Source organism: Cyclospora cayetanensis, unplaced genomic scaffold (assembly GCF_002999335.1).
Source record: "Cyclospora cayetanensis isolate NF1_C8 unplaced genomic scaffold, CcayRef3 CcayRef3_contig_2, whole genome shotgun sequence".
In the NCBI taxonomy this organism is placed as follows: Eukaryota; Apicomplexa; class Conoidasida; order Eucoccidiorida; family Eimeriidae; genus Cyclospora; species Cyclospora cayetanensis.
This window is the reverse complement of record NW_020312147.1, coordinates 347,458-366,614: the sequence shown is the minus strand read 5'-3', so window position 1 is coordinate 366,614 and position 19,157 is coordinate 347,458. Positions and strand designations below refer to the sequence as shown.

General features: G+C 49.2%; 2 protein-coding genes across 2 annotated transcripts; one reads left to right on the top strand and one right to left on the bottom strand.

Annotated features, from left to right (window-relative positions):
- Positions 1-1,906: 1,906 nt before the first annotated feature.
- LOC34618830 lies at positions 1,907-8,808 on the bottom strand. Its single transcript, XM_026337746.1, has 8 exons — positions 8,588-8,808; positions 7,746-8,497; positions 7,183-7,554; positions 3,701-4,042; positions 3,356-3,486; positions 2,525-2,694; positions 2,260-2,421; positions 1,907-2,090 (listed from the first exon to the last, which is right to left on the bottom strand). Exons 1-8 carry the CDS (start codon positions 8,806-8,808, stop codon positions 1,907-1,909), a joined length of 2,334 nt encoding a protein of 777 aa, XP_026193531.1.
- Positions 8,809-10,580: 1,772 nt separating this feature from the next.
- On the top strand, positions 10,581-12,891 carry LOC34618829 (26S proteasome non-ATPase regulatory subunit 13 homolog A). Its single transcript, XM_026337745.1, has 7 exons — positions 10,581-10,790; positions 11,033-11,096; positions 11,272-11,363; positions 11,677-11,781; positions 11,907-12,018; positions 12,150-12,501; positions 12,792-12,891. Exons 1-7 carry the CDS (start codon positions 10,581-10,583, stop codon positions 12,889-12,891), a joined length of 1,035 nt encoding a protein of 344 aa, XP_026193530.1.
- Positions 12,892-19,157: the final 6,266 nt, after the last annotated feature.

Here is a 19,157-nt window from a genome sequence, read left to right as displayed (position 1 = left end):
TCTGCACACTCCGGTACCACACACCCTAAGTCGCTGAGAAGCGAACCTGTGAAGGGTGGTGGCCGTTATGTTTGTATTTCGCAGGCAGATTGGCGTGTATGGTCCAATGAGAGCAAGGAATTAGCGGCAGCAAGCAGAGAAAGAGAAAGAGGGGCCCCCCAGACAGGCCATACCCTCTCTTTTGAAGGGGGGGAGCGCGTGCCGATCTGTCCGGGGTTTTGCAGGGGATGAGAAAGAATGAAAGACCAAAGATAATGAGTTCTTGCTGGAAGAATCAGGCATATATCAAGCCTCTCTTGAGTATACTGTGTAGGGCTTTGAGTTCCGGAGGAGGGTGGTGCGGGGTCTCCGGGTCGGTGGTTTGGGGCTGTTGGCCACAAACCACCCCAAATATAAGTATTTCGTCGTTAATGCCATTTGCTTGCTTTTCTTTAGTGTATCCAGACTCAAGCCTTAGCTTCAAGGATCTAGAGCTCCCGTATTTAGGCTTTAAAGCCAGTGCTTTGTGCGTCTTTCTCAGAGGTTGGGTCTCGAACGGCGGTTCAAATGATTTCTACAGCAGAGGCGCTTGAATCCCGCATCCCGTCATGCTGGCTGTTCTCACGGATGTAGACCTACGGCTGAGATGCGTAATAGTATCAACCTTTTGCTTAGCTGTGCAGTTGATGCTATCATTAGATTCTATCTGCTTCTTCCCTAGTCCAGGCCTTCAAATGGCTAGCCTTCCTTATTCTAGACTTTTCCTTTAAATGTGTAAATGTAGAACTCCTTTTCCTAATAAGATATTTCAAGGCATGGTGATTTGCAAGGAAGTCTAACGTTCCATCTAAGACTGCGGCAGGGAGTCACTTGACTCCGGACTCAATACAAATTTGATGGAATGTTGTTGCGTATTCACCAAAAGAAGTTGTGCCTTCCCCTGCCTGCAACCTTAATGTTCCCGACTCAAGGGAAGCGGGTCAGCTACTATGCGCGTAGCTGCATCCTCAAATTTCCGACCTTTAGCAATCAGTTGCGTGTAGCATCTAGCGCACACACATATACCATTACATCTTCTCGTATTGAGATAACAGTACTCTGCACTAAACAAGCTATACGGATAGTCAAATGAGTAAGTCACTTCTCTGGTAATTCTCCGTTAACTACAACCCTGGTGTAGTGGAAGGTGTTCACGCGTAGCTTGACCCGGGATATCTTTCCCTACCCATCTCAAAGCACACGGCCCACCTTTTCGGTAACTGTCCGTCCGTACCAACTGTGCGCAGGGCAGTGTAAGAGTTCTCACCCTACCACCACTTCCCAGGCAGGCACAAATGCGAAAACAGCAAAAGCAAATATGCATCAACTGCATAGGGAATTTGACATGCACACCCTACAGAAGAACAAACGAGGGGCGAAACTACCACTACCGACGCGGCGTAAGAGTTTGGTGTCATTGGAGCGCTGACGTGTGTAAGCCTGCTACCATGAGAAAACAGAAAACAAGTAAAATATGTCAAAGGAACCAATTTATAAAGTAGTTTAGCAGTGGCTCTGTGCCGCATAGAGCAATGCTAGAGTGCGAATACATCCCAAAGAAGGCATAAGGAAGTATGTGGGGAAACCACAGCTGTGCGTACCTCTACTTTAAACTCATGTGCAGTGAGCAGCTTAACAAAAGTAACCGGGAATGTTTTAATCAAGGCTTATAGACGGAAGTAGCTAGTTTTAGCAGAGCAAGCGCTGGGATAGGGCAATCACCAACCAACGAGAGGAAGACCCCCATGGCCACTAGCGCTGTTAAGTAAACAAAGCCAAACTGTCTTCAGCAGCCGCTGGAAGTCACAAATGTTCCTGTATCAATTACTGAGGTTCGCATTTCCCACCATGTTTCACCAAAAACTCCCGTCTACTGTGTCGTTAGCGCTCAATAGTTCTGAAGTCCAGCACTTCCACAGCTTCTTGTCATTTTTCCTCCATACGGGTTACCAGCGTGCGCGAAATGGTCTGCATTAACAATCGGAGATTTTTGAAGCTTCTTTAGGAGACCATTATTATACTTCTGCAACACCTCCCCTTCAAGGTAGGTAGCCAAAGAAAGAATACTGATTCTTCAAAAGTCATCAAGGAATCTAGACACCTGGCCGCACAGTTCTTCCTATGGTCGCCCTCTGCCGCTCCTTGAAAAGCCTGCCTACCCACCAATGTCAAACCTCCAGGCTCAAAACACCCACCGCCGCTTACTCTAAAACTCAGGCTCTTCCCTCGTGAACGCTGTGCCTATGTTCGCATGCGCTAGCCAGCTGTCCTCCCAAATTTTCTGCTGTTAAAGGAGCAGGCATACACCAGTTCACCAAAACCAGGCCTGAGTCTGAGAAAGACTCCTCAGTGTTAACCAGGTAGACGGTAGAGCAATCGGCAGACAGAGTACAGTCGTACTCACTAAACTCATGGGTGAAACTCGAACCAGCCAATCAAATCTTTTGTTGGCATATAGATTTAAATGTTTCGAAAAACGGTAGGATCGGTGTATCCACCTGCCTACGGGTGTTTTGCATGGCGCATAATGTGAGTAATGGGTAGGCGGGCCTTACCGGCACGCCATAAAGCAATAACAAGTCCCGGGCCCCTATTGGTAGGGGAACTTCTAGGAAATCCGTGGAGATTCCAGAAATTATTAAGCATAGATGAGCGCCTTGCTGAGCAGTGACTAAGCTACAGCAAGGGATGACATGGGCAAATTTGCTAAGCCTGTCGAAAGAGACGTAAATACTACCCTGCTATTTGTCCTTCGATATTCCAGCAACAATGTCAGTAGTGAAATGAGCTCATATTTACTCATAAGCAGGTGTGCTTCGCAAAACACCGGTTTTTCGAGAATTGCGGGGCTTCGGCTCCTGACAATGGGGGACGACAGTACATGCTTCTCGGCCGTGGGATGCATTCCAGGCAACTACAAGTATTGAACGAGCTCTGCCACTGTGTCATGAAGTCTGTCAGGGCCTGGTTGAACATGATTATCTGCGGTGCGCAAAATGTTGCTGCGAAGCAAATCGAGATGTACAACTGACGTAGTTTGCCTTTGTTTCGAAGCACTTCAGGCTAGCCTCAACGTGGCCGTGCCCCACAACTCTTTTGTTCTGAATTTTGAAAGCAGTTGCGCATGCATAAGTGCCAAAAGCAGAAAAGGCACGCAGTTAAAGAAAAGTCATGTAGCATCACAGATTGTAGCGGTTGCACTGCAGAGCACGCGATCGGTGGGCGTTGCGAAAAAGCGTCCGCAACCACTTTGGTGGAGCCCGAAAGATACCTTAGTGTGTAGTGGTGCTGCAGGAGACGCCCAAGCCTACAAACAGCTTTACTATTATCGACTGACCTGAAACTTCTGGCGAGTTTTAAGTACATCTGTCTGGACGGTCAAACTACCCATATAAATAGTGCTGGCACTTTTACACGTCCGTCGCGCCGCATAAAGTTGCTTTGTATGATTGAATACCGCTGCTCGATCTCAGGAAATGGATGAGAAAAACAAGCAAGAATTTGGTGTTTCAAAGAACCCTTAGCCCGTTGACAAGGAAGAGTGCCCACAGATATGTCACTAGCATCCTCTGCTTTGCAGAACTGACAGTCAAAATGGAGCAGCGGAAGTGCCAGAAGAGTTGTGAGCTTGCTGATAAAGGTACTTGCTTCGACATCAGCTTTCTTCGGCCAAGTCAGAGACTGCGAGTTTCAGAGATGATCATTCGAGTAGGTATATATCCGAGCAAATATAGGACTATGATTTTGGCAACATGGTGTAAGCCCACAGAACTTTGCAGCGTTCTTACACGTACATAATTGAAGGCTAGGGCCATGATTGCTGCAATTTTTCTCGGGGCTGGAACAACGTCTGCAGCCGAAATATGAAATTCCAGAAAATTGGTTTCTTGAAAAAAACACTTGCGTGCATTTGCACACCACTGCTTGCCTCCCAATTGTTGAATGCCCCTCACTGCTACTGCAGGCGCTCTCAAAGATTCAAGATAGATACAACCACTTCGTCCATCTGGACAGTCGTCGTTCACTTTATGATAGGCGCATGAAAATCCCAGGCGATTCGGCGTTACGACTCATTTGGAACATTAGAAGGCTTAGGTGACGTACAGGTACACTTGAGCTTGCGAATGCGCGTGTGGAACGCTGTTTCATGTCTGTTCTGAGGGTGGATTGGGATTTGTAAGCGCTCGTGAACTTAATTGTCGAGTAGACTTTGGGTTCGAGTATCTTGTATATTAATTCGGCAACATGAGGCATGGAAAACTTGTGATTCCGCAACCATTGAAATACCTGAATATCAAAGCACATCAGCCAATTCTATTCTTCTCGCAGCACAAGCACCGAGGTATTCTAAAGGCGTTGCTTGATCCCTGCACTTATGCCTTTTCTCAACAAATCATCCACCTGCCACTCAGCCTACTTTATTTTGCTGGGGTGGCTTCCAGCGCCTAGGAACATAGCATGAGGCTGGACGGCGGAATAGCTCAGTAATTTGCGCTAGATATCCGCAGGTGGCCAGCCTGCTCGCCGCTTGTCCTTCGTACACATCCATAAACGCCCTCTTTATATCTGCCCACTCTTTCTGTTGCACGGCTAAAATTTCAATCAAGGTCCCTGGTAAAGAAACAATTATAGAGCCTCTCTAACTAGATGAATGCTCAGAACCGTTTTCCCTCACAGGGTGGCTGAGTTGTACGCAAGAAGACCCTGCCTCCTCTTGAAGAGGCATCATGTTTACCGTGCTCCCAATAAGTGAAGAGTGGATTGATGAGGGGAACAAGAGCTACCTTTTCCTAGCGCTTCCCGATACATTAGCTTCCCCAACACGCAGCTATGGTCGCATGCGCCTTTCATGGAGTCACTAGTGACAAACTTACGTTGACGTTCTAATCCATGAACCCAAAATGGAAGTCACCAACCATGCAAATACGCTACAACTTGTTATTTGAAGATGAATTTTGCTACCTTAGTCATGTCACTGCTAGCGCTCTGCCACCCGTCAGCGAAACCGTGTCTCAGACAGTGGGCTAACGAGTGACCAGGTGGTGCACTTCTGCGTGGGTAAAGGACCCACTTCGCGCCCAATGTCAACTAACACTTGCAGTTTTGGGCAATCAAAGTAAGCTTGTTAGAGAGCAGAATTGACCAGTGCTTGGTCCGCAACTGTTGCTTTATTCTCTGTAGCCCCCTAAAGCGCGCCGTAGTCTGCGTTGGGGCTTTTCCATTTCTCTTATGCGCCTCCGTTGCTCGTTACGCAGCGTGCTCCCGCTAGACTCAGTCCCGTTGCTAAAGTTCTTCGCCTTGTTGCATGCGCTTGCAGCCCTGGATCATTTGGCCCAATTTTATTAAAATAGAAGCAAATGCGGTGTTGGAGGGTTGTTTAGGGCTGAATTCGAGAGCGAATTTGCTCTATTTTGTCAAGCAGAACTTGGATTATGAATAGGGCTTGGTTGTCAAAGCGCCGAAATTCATAGGTTCTATGTCCCGATCTAAGCTCTCCTCAGGCGAAGCCGCACGGGCTGCGCGTACTTGCTCCTGAAACCTCAATAGTTCTTCACTTCAGAGAGCCCCACCGGTCGATTGCTTGATTGCTCTTTTTTGCAGCCCACCATGATATCATAAGTCATGACATTTTTAGGAGACGAGTAGTAAACCATGATTTAACAGCTCTTTGTCTACATAATGACTTATGCAAGCCAAAGTGTCATTTCTCAAGGTTCTGACCGAATTACGGCGTCCCATGCTTAAGCAGGCTCAGTCCTCTCAAGGCGTGGAAGGGCCTTTCTAAGGCATCACTCGATGCCTTGATTCAGCATTCTGGCGTGGTTTGGGATTGATGGCCTCCATATAGAAATCTTGGTGGTAATGCATGAAGAGGCTTTGGTCCTAGCTGGCCACCCGGGGCACATCAACTTGCTTACCCCAGTCTACTCTGGCACTGGCTATTCACCCAGTTCGCACTGCTGGCTTGAGGAAAGCGCGAGTAGGCGATATCGAGATTGCCCAAAACAGCCGATTGCGCGGGGACAGCGTTTTCAGCGGCTCTTTGTACAACTGCACCGGCGTTGGGCACCTAGAAGGGCTACCGTCCGACACTGTACTCCGCAGTTGTCCTCAGCTAGCTACCTGGCTCGCGCTACTCACATGCCATGACGATAGAGGCAGGTGGCCACTCACACTGGTGTCCCCCAGTTGCGGAATTCGTAGCTTCTACCTGCGGCTACGCAATACTCCGTTCTCTTCTACGGCAGTCTATCAGAGGCTGTTTTCGTGCATTGCACTGCCACGTGACACGAAAACATTCACTCTGGCCACCATGCGAAGCTACCAGGAGAATAAGTGCACGGCTTTAAGCCATGCATCCGCAATAGACTGATCTATATATTCAGATAGATGAACAACCCTTGTTGCCCCGAGACCCCGATCCACCAATGATGGATTTATTTGTAGATGATGCAACTAGAACCGTTTTAGTCCAGAAGGGCCACTGTCGGCCTTAGTTCGCTCTCAGCATAGCGGGGTGCCTGGCTCTCTGTACGGCCCAATTAGCTACGCCTCACCACGTCTGTTGAGTCTATCGCAACAGTAGTGCACAAACTATCAAACCCACTTGGAATATAAACAACCATAAGAATCATACTGAGCTGTTATGACACACCAGTCACCCAGTCCAGATACATCCCTGCCTAGAAGACTAATCCCTGACCCCCAATGGACCTTGTAGGGGCCCAACACACTCCCCGGGAGACACGTTCTGCAAAAGCACCTCGGAACCTCTAGGCTCCTTGACAGAAAGAACTGCCAAAATCTTATATTCGCCACTTGAAGGCGAGGCTCTCCAGTGAGCCACTTTCCACCGGGTAATCCTCGCTATCGGCGCCCTTAGGGGCGCCTCGATGGCCCTCAGCTCCTTTTTTGACGCACAGCCTCACTAGCTAGAGTTGCACCCAGTCCCATATCGGAGCAGAATAAAGAATAGTCCTTTCGCTAGCGAGCCTGACTAATTTTTCGAGTTGTGCCACTCCTTAATCAGAGCTGAATAGAAGACATCTCCATTCGCTAGCGCGAATTCGATTACTGGGATGACGCCGTTGTTCTTGCAGCAGCAGCAACAACTGGTGGCGTCGGTGCTACTGCTGTAGGGATCGAAGGCAGCAGCAAACCAACCTTCCTGCAGCTCCGGCGCCTCTGGAATGATAAACGTTTCCTCTGTAGGGGCCTCGTCCTCAAAACTTGAAGTGTTCCCGCTGCTATCGTGGCTTTGTGGCAGATCGGGAGGGGGCGTTGAAGGAACCTCCTCTTCTTCTCCAGGGGGCGTCCAGTCCACCGGCACTTTATTCGTTCGGTATTCCTCCACCGCAGCAAGAAAGCCCTTAACTATGGCTGATGCTACGCCCATCGGGTCGGCATTCCCTAGGAACGCTCCTCCAGACACTAAAGGCATCCGCAGTTGCTGCAGGGGTAGGCCTTCAGGGATTTGCACTTCCTTCGTATTGTAGAGAATAATGAGCCGCAGCAAATTGCGAGAGAGAACAAATACTGCACAGGAAAACACACACATGGTGCAACGACGCCCTGCGAACAGCGCAGGTAATACCGTGGACGGCCGCACCCCGAGCAAAAACTGTTGCTACACCCGGGTGCAGGAAGGCCCCTCCTGCAGAAACGACGCCTCTACAAAAAACCGTAACATCAGCCTCCACACCACCAACAGCGGCGCCGGTACGCACAAGTGTGGTAGAAGTCCTTCTCAGAGTACTCCCACGCTTTGGGACCGACGACGTATGCCATGGCGACGTTCTTGTCGTCTCGAGGTCTCAGCTCATCTCTAAGGAAGTCTAGGAAAACGTATGCATCGCCTTTCTTCAGCTTGAGTGCTGCTGCCTCCTTTGTTGATGGCGTCATCGCGTAGATGGCCTTAAAGGGTGTCCTCCAAAGGCCTTCTTTCCCCGCAGGGCCGTCGCACCGCAAGGCAGCAACTTTAAAAGGGGATCCTCTCGCAATTTCCATAGCGGCGTTGTGGACTCTTTCCATTCTAGTGCCCCAATCCACGGCGAGATCTCTTCGGGGGTCCCATCGAGAGTGCTGGCGAGATGCGGCCTCGCCTTCACGATCGGCCGCTGCTTTCGCATCAGAGGGGCCTTGTAGTTCGTCTATTTTCGACTGGACCCAGTCATTGATGGCAGTGCTGAAAGCTTGATTGATTGTGCCGCCGCCTACGTACAGTTTGGGATTCCCTGCGTTTACAGAAACGAGGTTCCGTTGAGAGTTGCTATCAAACACGGGCGTGAAGCGCTGGCCACAAGGAGAATGGGGGGCCTTCCGTGATCGAGGCTCCTTCGATTCTCTCTCATGAGCTTCCCGGCAACAGTTACACCTGGTAGTGCCCGACGAGCCACCAGACGCAAACGAAGTGCGCTGGCGGTGCGAAAGTGGGTGCTCGTGTTGCAGTTTTCCTTCGGCAGCAGAGGCGACACGAAGTCTCTTATTCCTTTCAAAAGGGCCCTCCGCTTCAGTTCCTATATCGCCTGCTTCGCTATCGTGTGGCTGCTCCTGCAGCTGCTCTTCACGCTGCTGCAAGCAGCATGCGGGGATAGTGTTCTCCGGGGGTGCGGGGGCTCCCTCGCTCACGTGCAGCAGAAACTGGATGTCACTAAGCAGCATACATCTGCGGTTGTGCATAGTACAACAACATCGAGCATCCACCTGTTTCGAGGTCTCTTTTTGCATCCCGGAAGCTCCTACCGAAGCTACCACACTTGCAATAACAGCACCATATAGCAGATTAACCATGGTAGAAAACAGGTAGAGCCCTTTAAAAAAACCTTTTCGACTCTGGGGGCCCGCGAACAGTTCACGCTTGGTTTAAGGGACCCCTGTAGCCAATGAACTCGGGTTGAATTTGACAATCACTGAGAAGAGTGACCGCAAGCCAACACGGCGTCGTTCTGTATTTTATCCAGAAAAAGACAGTCAAGACACGTGTGTACGAAAACATATTGCAGATTGGCGGCTAAAACTGGGGAGAACGTTTGTCTTTGGCCTTCTGTAGGATACGCTTGTGTGGGGCTGGCCGCTACTGGGTGGTACCGGTGTTCTAGCGTTTAGCAGACTGTATTGCACCACTGTCTAAAAATTCTTCGTATGACTTATGAGAAAAGGACTCTCTAGTTGGCAGAGAGCTGGGGCGTGTTGCCAGCGTGTTCCTAACAGCCACCCTCTTAACCGCATCTCAGGTGTCTGTCTGTGTACCAATCCTCGCTTCCCTTTTGCATGACTCCATTAGAAAAGTAGGCAGCACACGGAGACGACGAAAATAACTTGTAGCGCGACAATTCATATTCCCGGGACGCCACTGAATCTCTGCTCCTTCTGGTGCTTTGACCACCAAAACTGGCCTGCGGCTATGCATAAGCCCTAACCTCCAAACCGCAAGCCGCAAGCCACTACTGCTAAGCCCTTCCCCGTATATTTCGTTGCAACAGGGCCACCAAGGCAGCAGTGCAATAGGGCGCTCTACCCGCCCGCCTGATACAAACACATCATCTTCAGGAGCAACAAGCACAGCTACCTCGCTGCATCTACATCGTCTGCAACACCAGCAACACCAGCAAAATGGAGGTTGACGGCAGTGATTCTGTGCCCTCCTGGGCCTCTTCTTTGCTGGAGACCCCAAGGCAGCCCTTCGAAGCTGAGCTACAAGAGGAACGGCAGCGAAACAGCAATGGCGCCGTGGCTCTGGATCATATTCAGAGTCTGCACGCGCGCAAGTCAGTCCAGAAGATCACGGTTTGGGGTTTGCCATGTATATTATGGAATATAAGGACCTGAGATGCAGCTTGTGAAGGAGAAGTGGCAGGCAGACGAGCTATTTTGTATCTATGTTGATTTTACACATCACCACGCTGAGGTGAGGCGCTCCGAAAAGTCCTTTCCTTTTGACACTGCTGTTATTGCTTGCCTTCAGGCTCTACCATGAGCTGACGGATGCGTTTGCCGCATATTTGAATACGGATGCGTCTTGCGATTCCTCTGCCGCCGTGGTCGATCGGGAGGGTGCCCCTTCAGAAGGCGGCCAGCAGGGGCCGCAGTCCCCTCAGGCGCAGCTGCAGTTTCTATGGAGTGTTGTAGCAGGGGTCCAAAAGCACTTGGATTCCATCCGGCTCCTCAAAATATGCAGCGGAGTTCTGGAAAATATTCGTGCGCTGTTGATTTCTTCACGGGTTGTTTCTCGTCTTCTTGCTGGCCGCTGCTTGAGTTCCTCGCAGCGCGACTGCCTGCTGTTGGCTGTTGGTTTCTTCACGTGTAGCTGCTCCTGCTACTGTTAGGGAGTTGTCGGTGGCATGCCTGCCTGCAGTTTTGTGTGTGGCTGGCTCCAAAATCTTGAGTGGTTTGAAGCTTCAGTCGTGGTGTGCTAGAGCCTTTTTGCGGCGTCCGATCCATTTGTTGTTTTCGCAGCTCCGCGAACAGCGCTGCTCTTCTTGGATCGGCTGGAGAAGGAGGCGGAAGAGACTAGGCTTGGGGGGGGCCCATCGGGGGCAACGAGAGCTCCAGGGTTTGGCCTGATGGGCGGAACAGGTAGCGCTTTAGCCTCCGGAAATCCTGCTCCGCGAGCCTTTTTGCTGTCGCTGCGAGCTTTCCACTTGGCGTTGGCTGGGGAGCTGACGGAGGCGGAGGAGCTCCTTGAAGATACCAAGAAAGAAATGGAAAAAGTGCTGGGACTAGACCCTGCCGTAAGGGCGGCTGCGCACAGGGCTAGGGCCGAGCTCGCACGGGTAAGAGGCGATACGGAATGCTTTCTGCGCTTGTAGCAGCTCCGAGACTCTTAGCGTCTTTTTGCTGGTTTCCTGGACATGTACAACTCACTCACGCGAGGATATCGGGGGCTTTTCCAGGTGTACATGCACCTGAAAAAGCTTCAGCACACCTAAGTGTGGGAAGGCCAGGGCTTGGGCTTCGTGCCCCACGCACGAGAGTTTTATATTAGGGTTTGGCTAATATCCGTGGCTGTCTGCAGGCACGGAACAAACCGGGGGATGTTTACAGGGAGACCCTATTCTTTCTTGCATACACCTCTGCTGGTAAGCTTCCAGAATGTAGAATTCAGGGCCATGGGAATGTATAGCTGCCTATGCAGACAAAGACGCAGCAAGGAGGGATATCAAGATTTGCACGCGTTCGAATAGATGTGGCCTTGGGTGTATACACAACTCTCCCTTTGTGGATCGTATATGCTCTTGCTTTATACCTGCTCAGGGTCCTTGAAGGAAGAGCTTAGGATAAAGCTTGCTATGGACATGTGTATCGCGGCCCTCATCTCCCCTGAAGTGAATGATTATGGAGAGCTAGTGAGCGCTTGGGCCAAGCTTACATTCAGTCAAGCTTAAACCTGTAGAAGCGCCCTGTGCATCTATCCTTTTAGGTCTTCCGAAGTCTTCATTAAGGCAGATTGAGCTGCTCGGGGGTGTTGCGCAAAGGGGAGCTTACGAACAGAAGTATTGCATTTCATAGCAGCGCTGCCTTCGTAGAGGGCTCTTGGGTCCAGCATGGGTGGTGTTGCCCGGCTGTCACCTTGCTTATTCAATGTTTCGCCATGTCCAACCCCGTTACCTTGCGTGCATACCAATAACCTTTGCCTCTGTTGCTACTGTGCTGCCACAGCTCCAGCAAGGCTTAGTCCGCTCTGCTCTGAACGACGGGGGCGAGAGGCAATGGCTTTACGATCTCTTAGAGGCTTTCAGTAGGGGATCTCTTGATCTCTTTGACGCAACCATGAAGAAACACAAGGACATGGTCTTGCAATCCGTCAGTTTTACCTTCCATTTCTTTCTCTTGCATGAAACATTCACCATTCTTACGGTTTTTATGCTTTCCTCTGCTTTTTTTCTTAGAGGGTGGCCGTATCCCCTGTACTTTTGGTCTTTCCGGCCATCGGTATCTGCGCTACCCCCTACACCCCTCATTCCTGTGCGCTCTTTCGTGTTGTTGTCTGTCATCAGCCCAGTGCGTTGCCGTGTTCGCACTTTGTGATTTTGCATCCGTGCAAAACAAAGATTGTGCTGCCTGTCTCACCACCGCATCTCACTACCGCAATGCGTCCTTGATTCTGGGCGTTTTCTGTCTCCAGGAGCTAGGCTCGCACTTAAAGGTGCTGGAGAAAAAGGCGGCAACGGCTGCGCTGCTTAGACTGGCATTTGCTAGTAGTGCTGCAGGCGCGGCGTTGCAGCAGGAAATTCAGGGGTCTCCTCTATCATCGGGGGACGGCAGCAGCAATGGCCAATCTGTGGGTGTATCTCTAGGATCACAGGCATCAAGGGCCCTCTCTTTCGCTGCAATCGCCACCGCATGCAGGATCGAACAAGAGGACGTAGAGAGGCTGGTCATGTCTTCCATGGCTCAGAAGCTTCTCAAAGGAAGCATCAACCAAATAAGCAAAACAGTTCATTTGCACTGGGTCAGGCCCGCACTGCTCACGGATGATACGAGGTGGGCAAGCGAAAAGTGGTCTCGATGAAAACGAGACAGGCTGCTTATAGCAGACACTTATGGGCGCATCGCAGGAAGGGGCTGATGTACTAGGTTACAGATTCCCAGGCACCGTGTATAGTCCGCATGCTTGCACGTCTCTAGAATATTGCTCTTTTTGCTTTGGAGGTTTCCAAGTCTTCTTCAGTGGGTACACATTCAGAAAGTATTTCTTGTGGTCCTCTCCTTGATCGAATTTCCCGGCACTTTCTTATCTTGCCGTTGTGCGTTGCGTCTGTTCCCGTGCGTAGTTTACGGGTGTTGCAGGACCGTCTTTGCCGCTGGGCCTCTGCTGCAGAGGAGCTGCACAGGACGCTACAAGTCCAAACAGCTGAACTCCTAGGTGCCTGATGCATGAAGGAAATCAGTCCTTTTTCCGCATGGATGGACTTGCATTGGTCGAGTATGGGTGAAATCGCTGCCGAAGCCTCGACTGTACACGAGGACTGAGCGTGAACTGCAGAGACTGCTTTCTACAGCCGCATATTACAATGCGGTATTTCGATGACCTTTTCAATAAAATCCCTACTGAACATGCTTCGTTGTGTTCTTTCAACTAGCTAAAGACTGCGGCTAGACGCTAAGGCAGAGAAGACGAGAATCGCAATGCGCAGTCAGATGTGGACAAAGAATGTAAAACACAGAAATTACAGAGGTCGGAGTCATTTAAGGGCAATGAGTTTTTGGCATCCCAGATGAGACGCGGTGGCGTAGATGGTATCCTCTAGTATTCCAATAAGCTAATCTAGTATCATTTGTTAGTGCCATCCCCTTCGCTATGAGCCCGACAATTGCCCTTCATTTTATCGCGCCCTGTCAGCCTCCCTCTCACAGATACTTGAAAGGAAGCAAGCAGGAGTGAGTGGATTTGGCATAACGAGTAATCGGCAAAGTAAACCACCGACACGGAAAAGAGATTAAACCTAACCTAACCCATTTCAATGACATAATGTTGAAATATCTTGTAAACTGGCAGCTTCCAAGAGGGCTACAAAAAGAGGGTAGGTTCAGAGTAGGTGACCGTAACAGACGCGCCCTTAACATAGAGCCAACTATTTTTCTTGGCGGTGCTCCCCATATATGTGAACCTCAGTCCACTTCTGCATCCCTCCACTTCTGCCCGTCCCCAACCCCTTTCCCTCCCCCTCCCTCCCGCACGCATCAAGACATATGTTTATGCAAAAGTAAAAGTGTCTATACGTGGACATGCAATACACTTAGCTTTTGGCGGTTTCATCACCCGTCTTCTAAAAACTGGGAATCGGTGGGATGGGAGCAACAAAGGCAAGAAGAAATCGGGTACAGAAAGTGCTCTTTACCCGGGAAATGCTTTGCATCCTCGTTTAAGTTTGCTAGCTCGAGCAAATCACAACTAAATGCAAAAGTATAGTTTAAAATGAAATGTAGCCAAGTGTGGTGTGCAGGAGGAGTAGACGGCCTCCTGAGAACCGATGAACAGATGCCCTCTCCAGTGTCCCCTCTGTTTGCTTATTATCATATCCGTTCCTGCCACAGACCTCATTTGCCACCCCAAAAATGAATAGACATGAAAAAATCAAACTGAAGAGGGCCCGCTCTGTGCGGTTGGCAATGGCACGCCTCCCAATTCGGTTCGTGATTTCCCGAATACCATTTCCAGCCATTGAAGCACACAAAAACAGAAACACATGAGTAATACGCATTCCTATTTCGCTACCGCTAGCAATCCATAATATCTTCCTAGGAGGGTGCAAAAGTATGGAGGAAAATTCGCGAGCACTACTATTCTTCCTTATTGAGGACTGGGAAAGAGTAACATAAGTGTCATCTCCCCAAGACCGGAGGAACAATGTTCGTCGCTGGATTAGCCATTTGTGCATTTTTCTAGGAATAGTAGTGTTTCAATCAATAATCAGAGTTTGCGGTCTACGGCTGCCACTGGAGCACAGGGCTTAGCAGGGTATTTCTACAGCGGTGGGTCTGACGAGGATTTCCGGGAGGCTCTGCAGTGAACCAACGACAGCTTGTGGCTCTCGTCCCTCAGCGATTGCTGCGGCGCTTTTCAGCATCAGCAGCCCACTAGATATCGTGTCCTGACTGAGGAGAAGGCACGAAGGGCGCATTGAAACACAAGGAAGCAGATGTGACACGTGTGGGCAATAAGTGCACAATACTGAGAGAGTAGGTCCGAAAGCAAATGATAAAACACATAGCTAATAAAGGGTTTTTAAAGTAAAAAAGCATGCGAGATATGGATGCAAGGGTAGAAGCCAGAAAAGACCGTTATCCCAGATCGGGGAAATCGATCAGAACATGAAGACGTGGAAACAAAGTCAATGTAAGGAGGGTCATGGGGTTTTGATTCGTTCGCTATCATCTCGTGGTCCTTAGCTCCCTATCAAGGCAAATCTAGGCTGAAGAGAGCAAGCAAACGAAGATGAAGAGGACAGCTTCGAATAGAGCGATCTTATCTCTACCTCCCTTGTTGGCCCTCTAACAGCCCCACGTTATGCACTCTAAGGCCAAACATGAAGAATGTAGAGAAGTTTTACCTCAGGGATTTGGGATACGGAACGATACCGACGAAAAGGAACTGCGAAATAAATCAGAATATATATGCCGACCCGAGGGGTAAGCACAAGACAAGTAAAACTACCAGCTCAAAGAGCCAACTTTACTGGAGACACGGAATTGTGGAGAAACTTACAGCGCTGGCAATGTTCATAGACGCATGCATGCTGGCTTGCAGGAAACCAACAAATTGAGACACTAGCTACCAAGGCAAGATACAAGTTATACAAGGAGACCAACAGCAGCAGACGCACGGCCGCCGCTATTCTGGGCTGCGATTTGCCAGTCCAGTTCAGTTGCGATGATATGCAGTTGCCGCAATATTGGGGAGTGGTACAAGGGATGTTTTCCTGTTGCATCCACTATCAGCAGGATGTAGTGCCTAAAGGGAAAACGAAAAGAAAGACCCAAAGGGCGCACGCGCTAAATGAAAAGCAGAAGATGCAACCAAGAAAAGGATGAACAGGAGAAGCATGGCGGCGCTCGTGGGAGAAAGGCTCTAAGACAAATGGAATTATCAAGGGAAACCAATTCCTTAAGTCTATACAAATACATTAATAAATAGACGGCAAACCAGGGCATTGGTTCCAAAGAGATACACTACTTGAAGTTCGGAAAAAAAGAGAGCGTGTGTCATGTGTTTCACTATCGGTCAATTATTCTGAGTAGAAAGTGCGCACTCGATGTCTGTTGATGTGGTTGGTGCTAAGAGACATTGGAAGGTAACACAACAAGCTTGGCAGCAGCGCAAAGGCGGAGATCCTGTCCTTCCAGCTCCTCAAGAGAGCAACACAATACAGCGCGACAGAACAAAATGCAGTAGTGGGAGAAGCGAGGAGACGGGGAAGCACGGAGGGAGGCAGCACAGTGCAAAATGACAGTAACTGGCACACAAGACGGCATGTAGACAAGATGCGGAAGGATAAATAGAAGGAGATTTGAAGTACACAAGAGAATACATACCAGTTAGAGAGCAAAGAGGCCTAACAAACTAGCCAAAGCCAAAGAAGGCATGGAATTTCCAAGGAAAGATTACCGAAGGTCGGCTGGCCAGGAAATCTCTTTTGCCTTACTCAGCCACACTACCAAATAGAGGGAGCGTCCAAGTAAAAACAAAGTACGGTAAGGGCAAGCGAATATAGGGCTTAGTCGGACGTGGCCTATACCAAAATTCGTTTCTCCTTCAGCATCCTTCAGTGCGCGGATCTACCAGGTAGCGATAAAGCAGTCCGGTGTTCTGAAAAGGCACAACAAGGGAAGGAAATGAAGAGTGCGAAAGAGATCTCGAGAAGTGCCAACGCGCTGCAGATAATAGCACAGCCAGATGGCCATCCGATTTCTCCTCTGCTGTGTGGCCTGTGCCATTAAGGTTTAGACCTTTTAACAGTATTAAGCCAAGTTCTTCTGTACTCCCCAGCCCTTTGAATAATGCATTGCTGCGGCAGCATATGCAACAAAAACAGTCATTCCAATAATCGAATGACGAAAATGATCACACTACTGAAAAGAGACATAGAAGTGAAATTGACGTAAGAAAACACATACACAAAGTAAGGGAACACTGTTTCTGTGTTGATGGCGAAGCACCACGGTCAAATATGAAGTAAACAGATGAACAATCAGGCAGACAAGGGAAAATGAGAGAAAACCACAAAAGGAGAACCCACCCGCAGGGATGTCAAATAATGCTCAACTAAAGACTCGTCCATACTATAATCCAGCCTGAACCACGTGAAATGGGATCTAAAGAAGCACGCAGGTAACAGGGAACAGCAACGAAGGCGTTGTTTGTCAATGAAAATGAGAGAGAAATCTATTGGGCGATAAAGAGAACGGAGGTCAATAGGCCATTGGATAGAGGCACTGAAGAATGGGAAACCGTGAAGCAAGGAAGACGCTTCAACTGGCACCCTTCCATACATTTGATCCATTGCCAATCCCTTGTTTCTGAGAGTTGTTTGGCCTTCAGTGATAACGGCATGCCCAGCCGATTCAAACACACACTCACATTAAATACCGGATGTTGCATTCAATAAAATTTGACCAAGTCAGGCTAGAATGCCAAAATGGGTAGCAGAGAAGCAATTTGAAATGCTAAAGTCTGGCTACCACCCATGGTCTATATGCAAAATCTCAAAGAGAAAATATGGCGGTGCAACAGTTGATTATAAGGCCTTGGGGCTTTGAGATATGCATTGAAGACAACAAGCTACAGCTCAGTGAATGGAAAAAGGGTATGATAACTCTACAATAAAATACAGCGAATGATACAGAAAGGTGCATGAGCTGTCCGTACCAGGTCTAGCCGGCAGCTACAGTCGCCCCAGCAGCAACTGCTTTAGCGTGGGAGACTGCAGCAAGTATACGAGACCTTCGATGGGTAACGAGGCGTGCGAAGACCCTGGATTCGGAGTGCATGAACGCCGAGCAGAGACGAGCGCACGGTGAAGCTCTAGAGCCTGGGAATTCGGAAAGGGAATACCTGATCTACGGGCTTCCAATACATTGAAAAAAAAGGCTAATGATGAAAAATATCGCCGTCGCGCTAACATATACAGCAGGACACCACCGCTCTTGCCTAATCCCTTTACGCGCAATCACTGGCCTTTACAGGACTTTTCGACTGTTAGAGGATGAAGCTGGTGATAAGCCTTCTGCTTTTACATGACGTCGGCGGAATAGAGCTTCTCCTGACCCCAAAAAACAGTCTGAGGAGAGAGAGCGGTAGGCGGTCTCATGCCTCTGTACCTTCCATGGCAAGCTTACTTGGCGTTCTTCCAATGAAGGACGCCCCTGCTCCTTTACTGTATCATTGGAAGATAAGGCCAAGAGCGAAAGTAGCAATGATGACAGAAAAAACACAGCACATGGACGAGAAGTAATAGTGTATGACTTCTGTGGCCGGAGAATCATATTGAACGATAAAGGCAGAAGTAGTGGCATCGGGGAGACCACTAGAAGGAGGAATAAGTCGTTACGGGAGGATGGAAGTACTGATGTCCTTCCTCTTCGTGCTGTCGTAATGCTGGTGCTGCAATGTCGCTTGTTGCTGCCCTGTATGTTCGCGTTGCCGTGAGGTTCATGCATTCGATGTAAGAAAGAAGCATCTTAATCTCCCTAGCTCTATTTGTAGAGCAGGAAGCTCGCAATATGTTCCCCTTTTGCCGCGCCTTACATTCCGCAGTTTCGGTGGTGTCGAAGCTTGATCGAAAGCTTGAAGAAGGCAGAAGCAGAATGCACAGGGGGGGCTGATTCCATGAGAATCAAGTGCCTACAGAGAGGAGAAGGAAGGGAAAACAGGCGACAAAAGGGGGATTTCAGGCACAGTGTCAACATGGAACCGATAGAGGTAGAGAGCCTGGATGGCTAGTCCTTTCCTGGGAGGACGAAGAACAAACGAAAGCCAGAAAGCATAAGCAACAATTTATCAAGGCAACTGTAACTCTTGAAAAGGACAAGTATACATTTGGATATCTGCTGCTGCTTGCGGTAAGGTTCCGCTCGTGTAGGGTGCTGTGACCCGCGTTGGGGTTTTCTCCTATTATTCCCGCGCACCAATATGTCAATGATAATAAATCATTTAACAGAACTCCTTTGTTATGATGCAACTATGGAGGATGATCCAGCCCATGAGTGCACGTTCCCGGAAGCAGCCCGTTCACTTGGAGATGCTTCTTCTCTAAGTTATTGGAAGGGAGTTCTTTTAAATGTCTTCTTTGGTTTGGTAGCTTCAAAGCATACCTACGTAATCATGCGTTTAGCCTCGACCAGGAATGCAGAACAGTTCGATGAGACGTGCTACAAACAGTTTTGCAGAAGCCGACGTATGCACGAAAGCCATACAGTGTATATAGAAGATGCAACGTGTAAGAAAAACTGCTGGGGAAGAATACGTCCTGCGACGCTTCAATGCCTCTGCAACCCACCCGCCTTCGAGAGAGACACGACCTTTATGGAAGAATGCTACCTTAATAGCAGCTACTGTAGCAATGCACAAATTTCCCCTTCTCTACAGCACCAGATGCACTGCACGGGTTCCCGACGCAAATCATAACTACAGGTTTTAT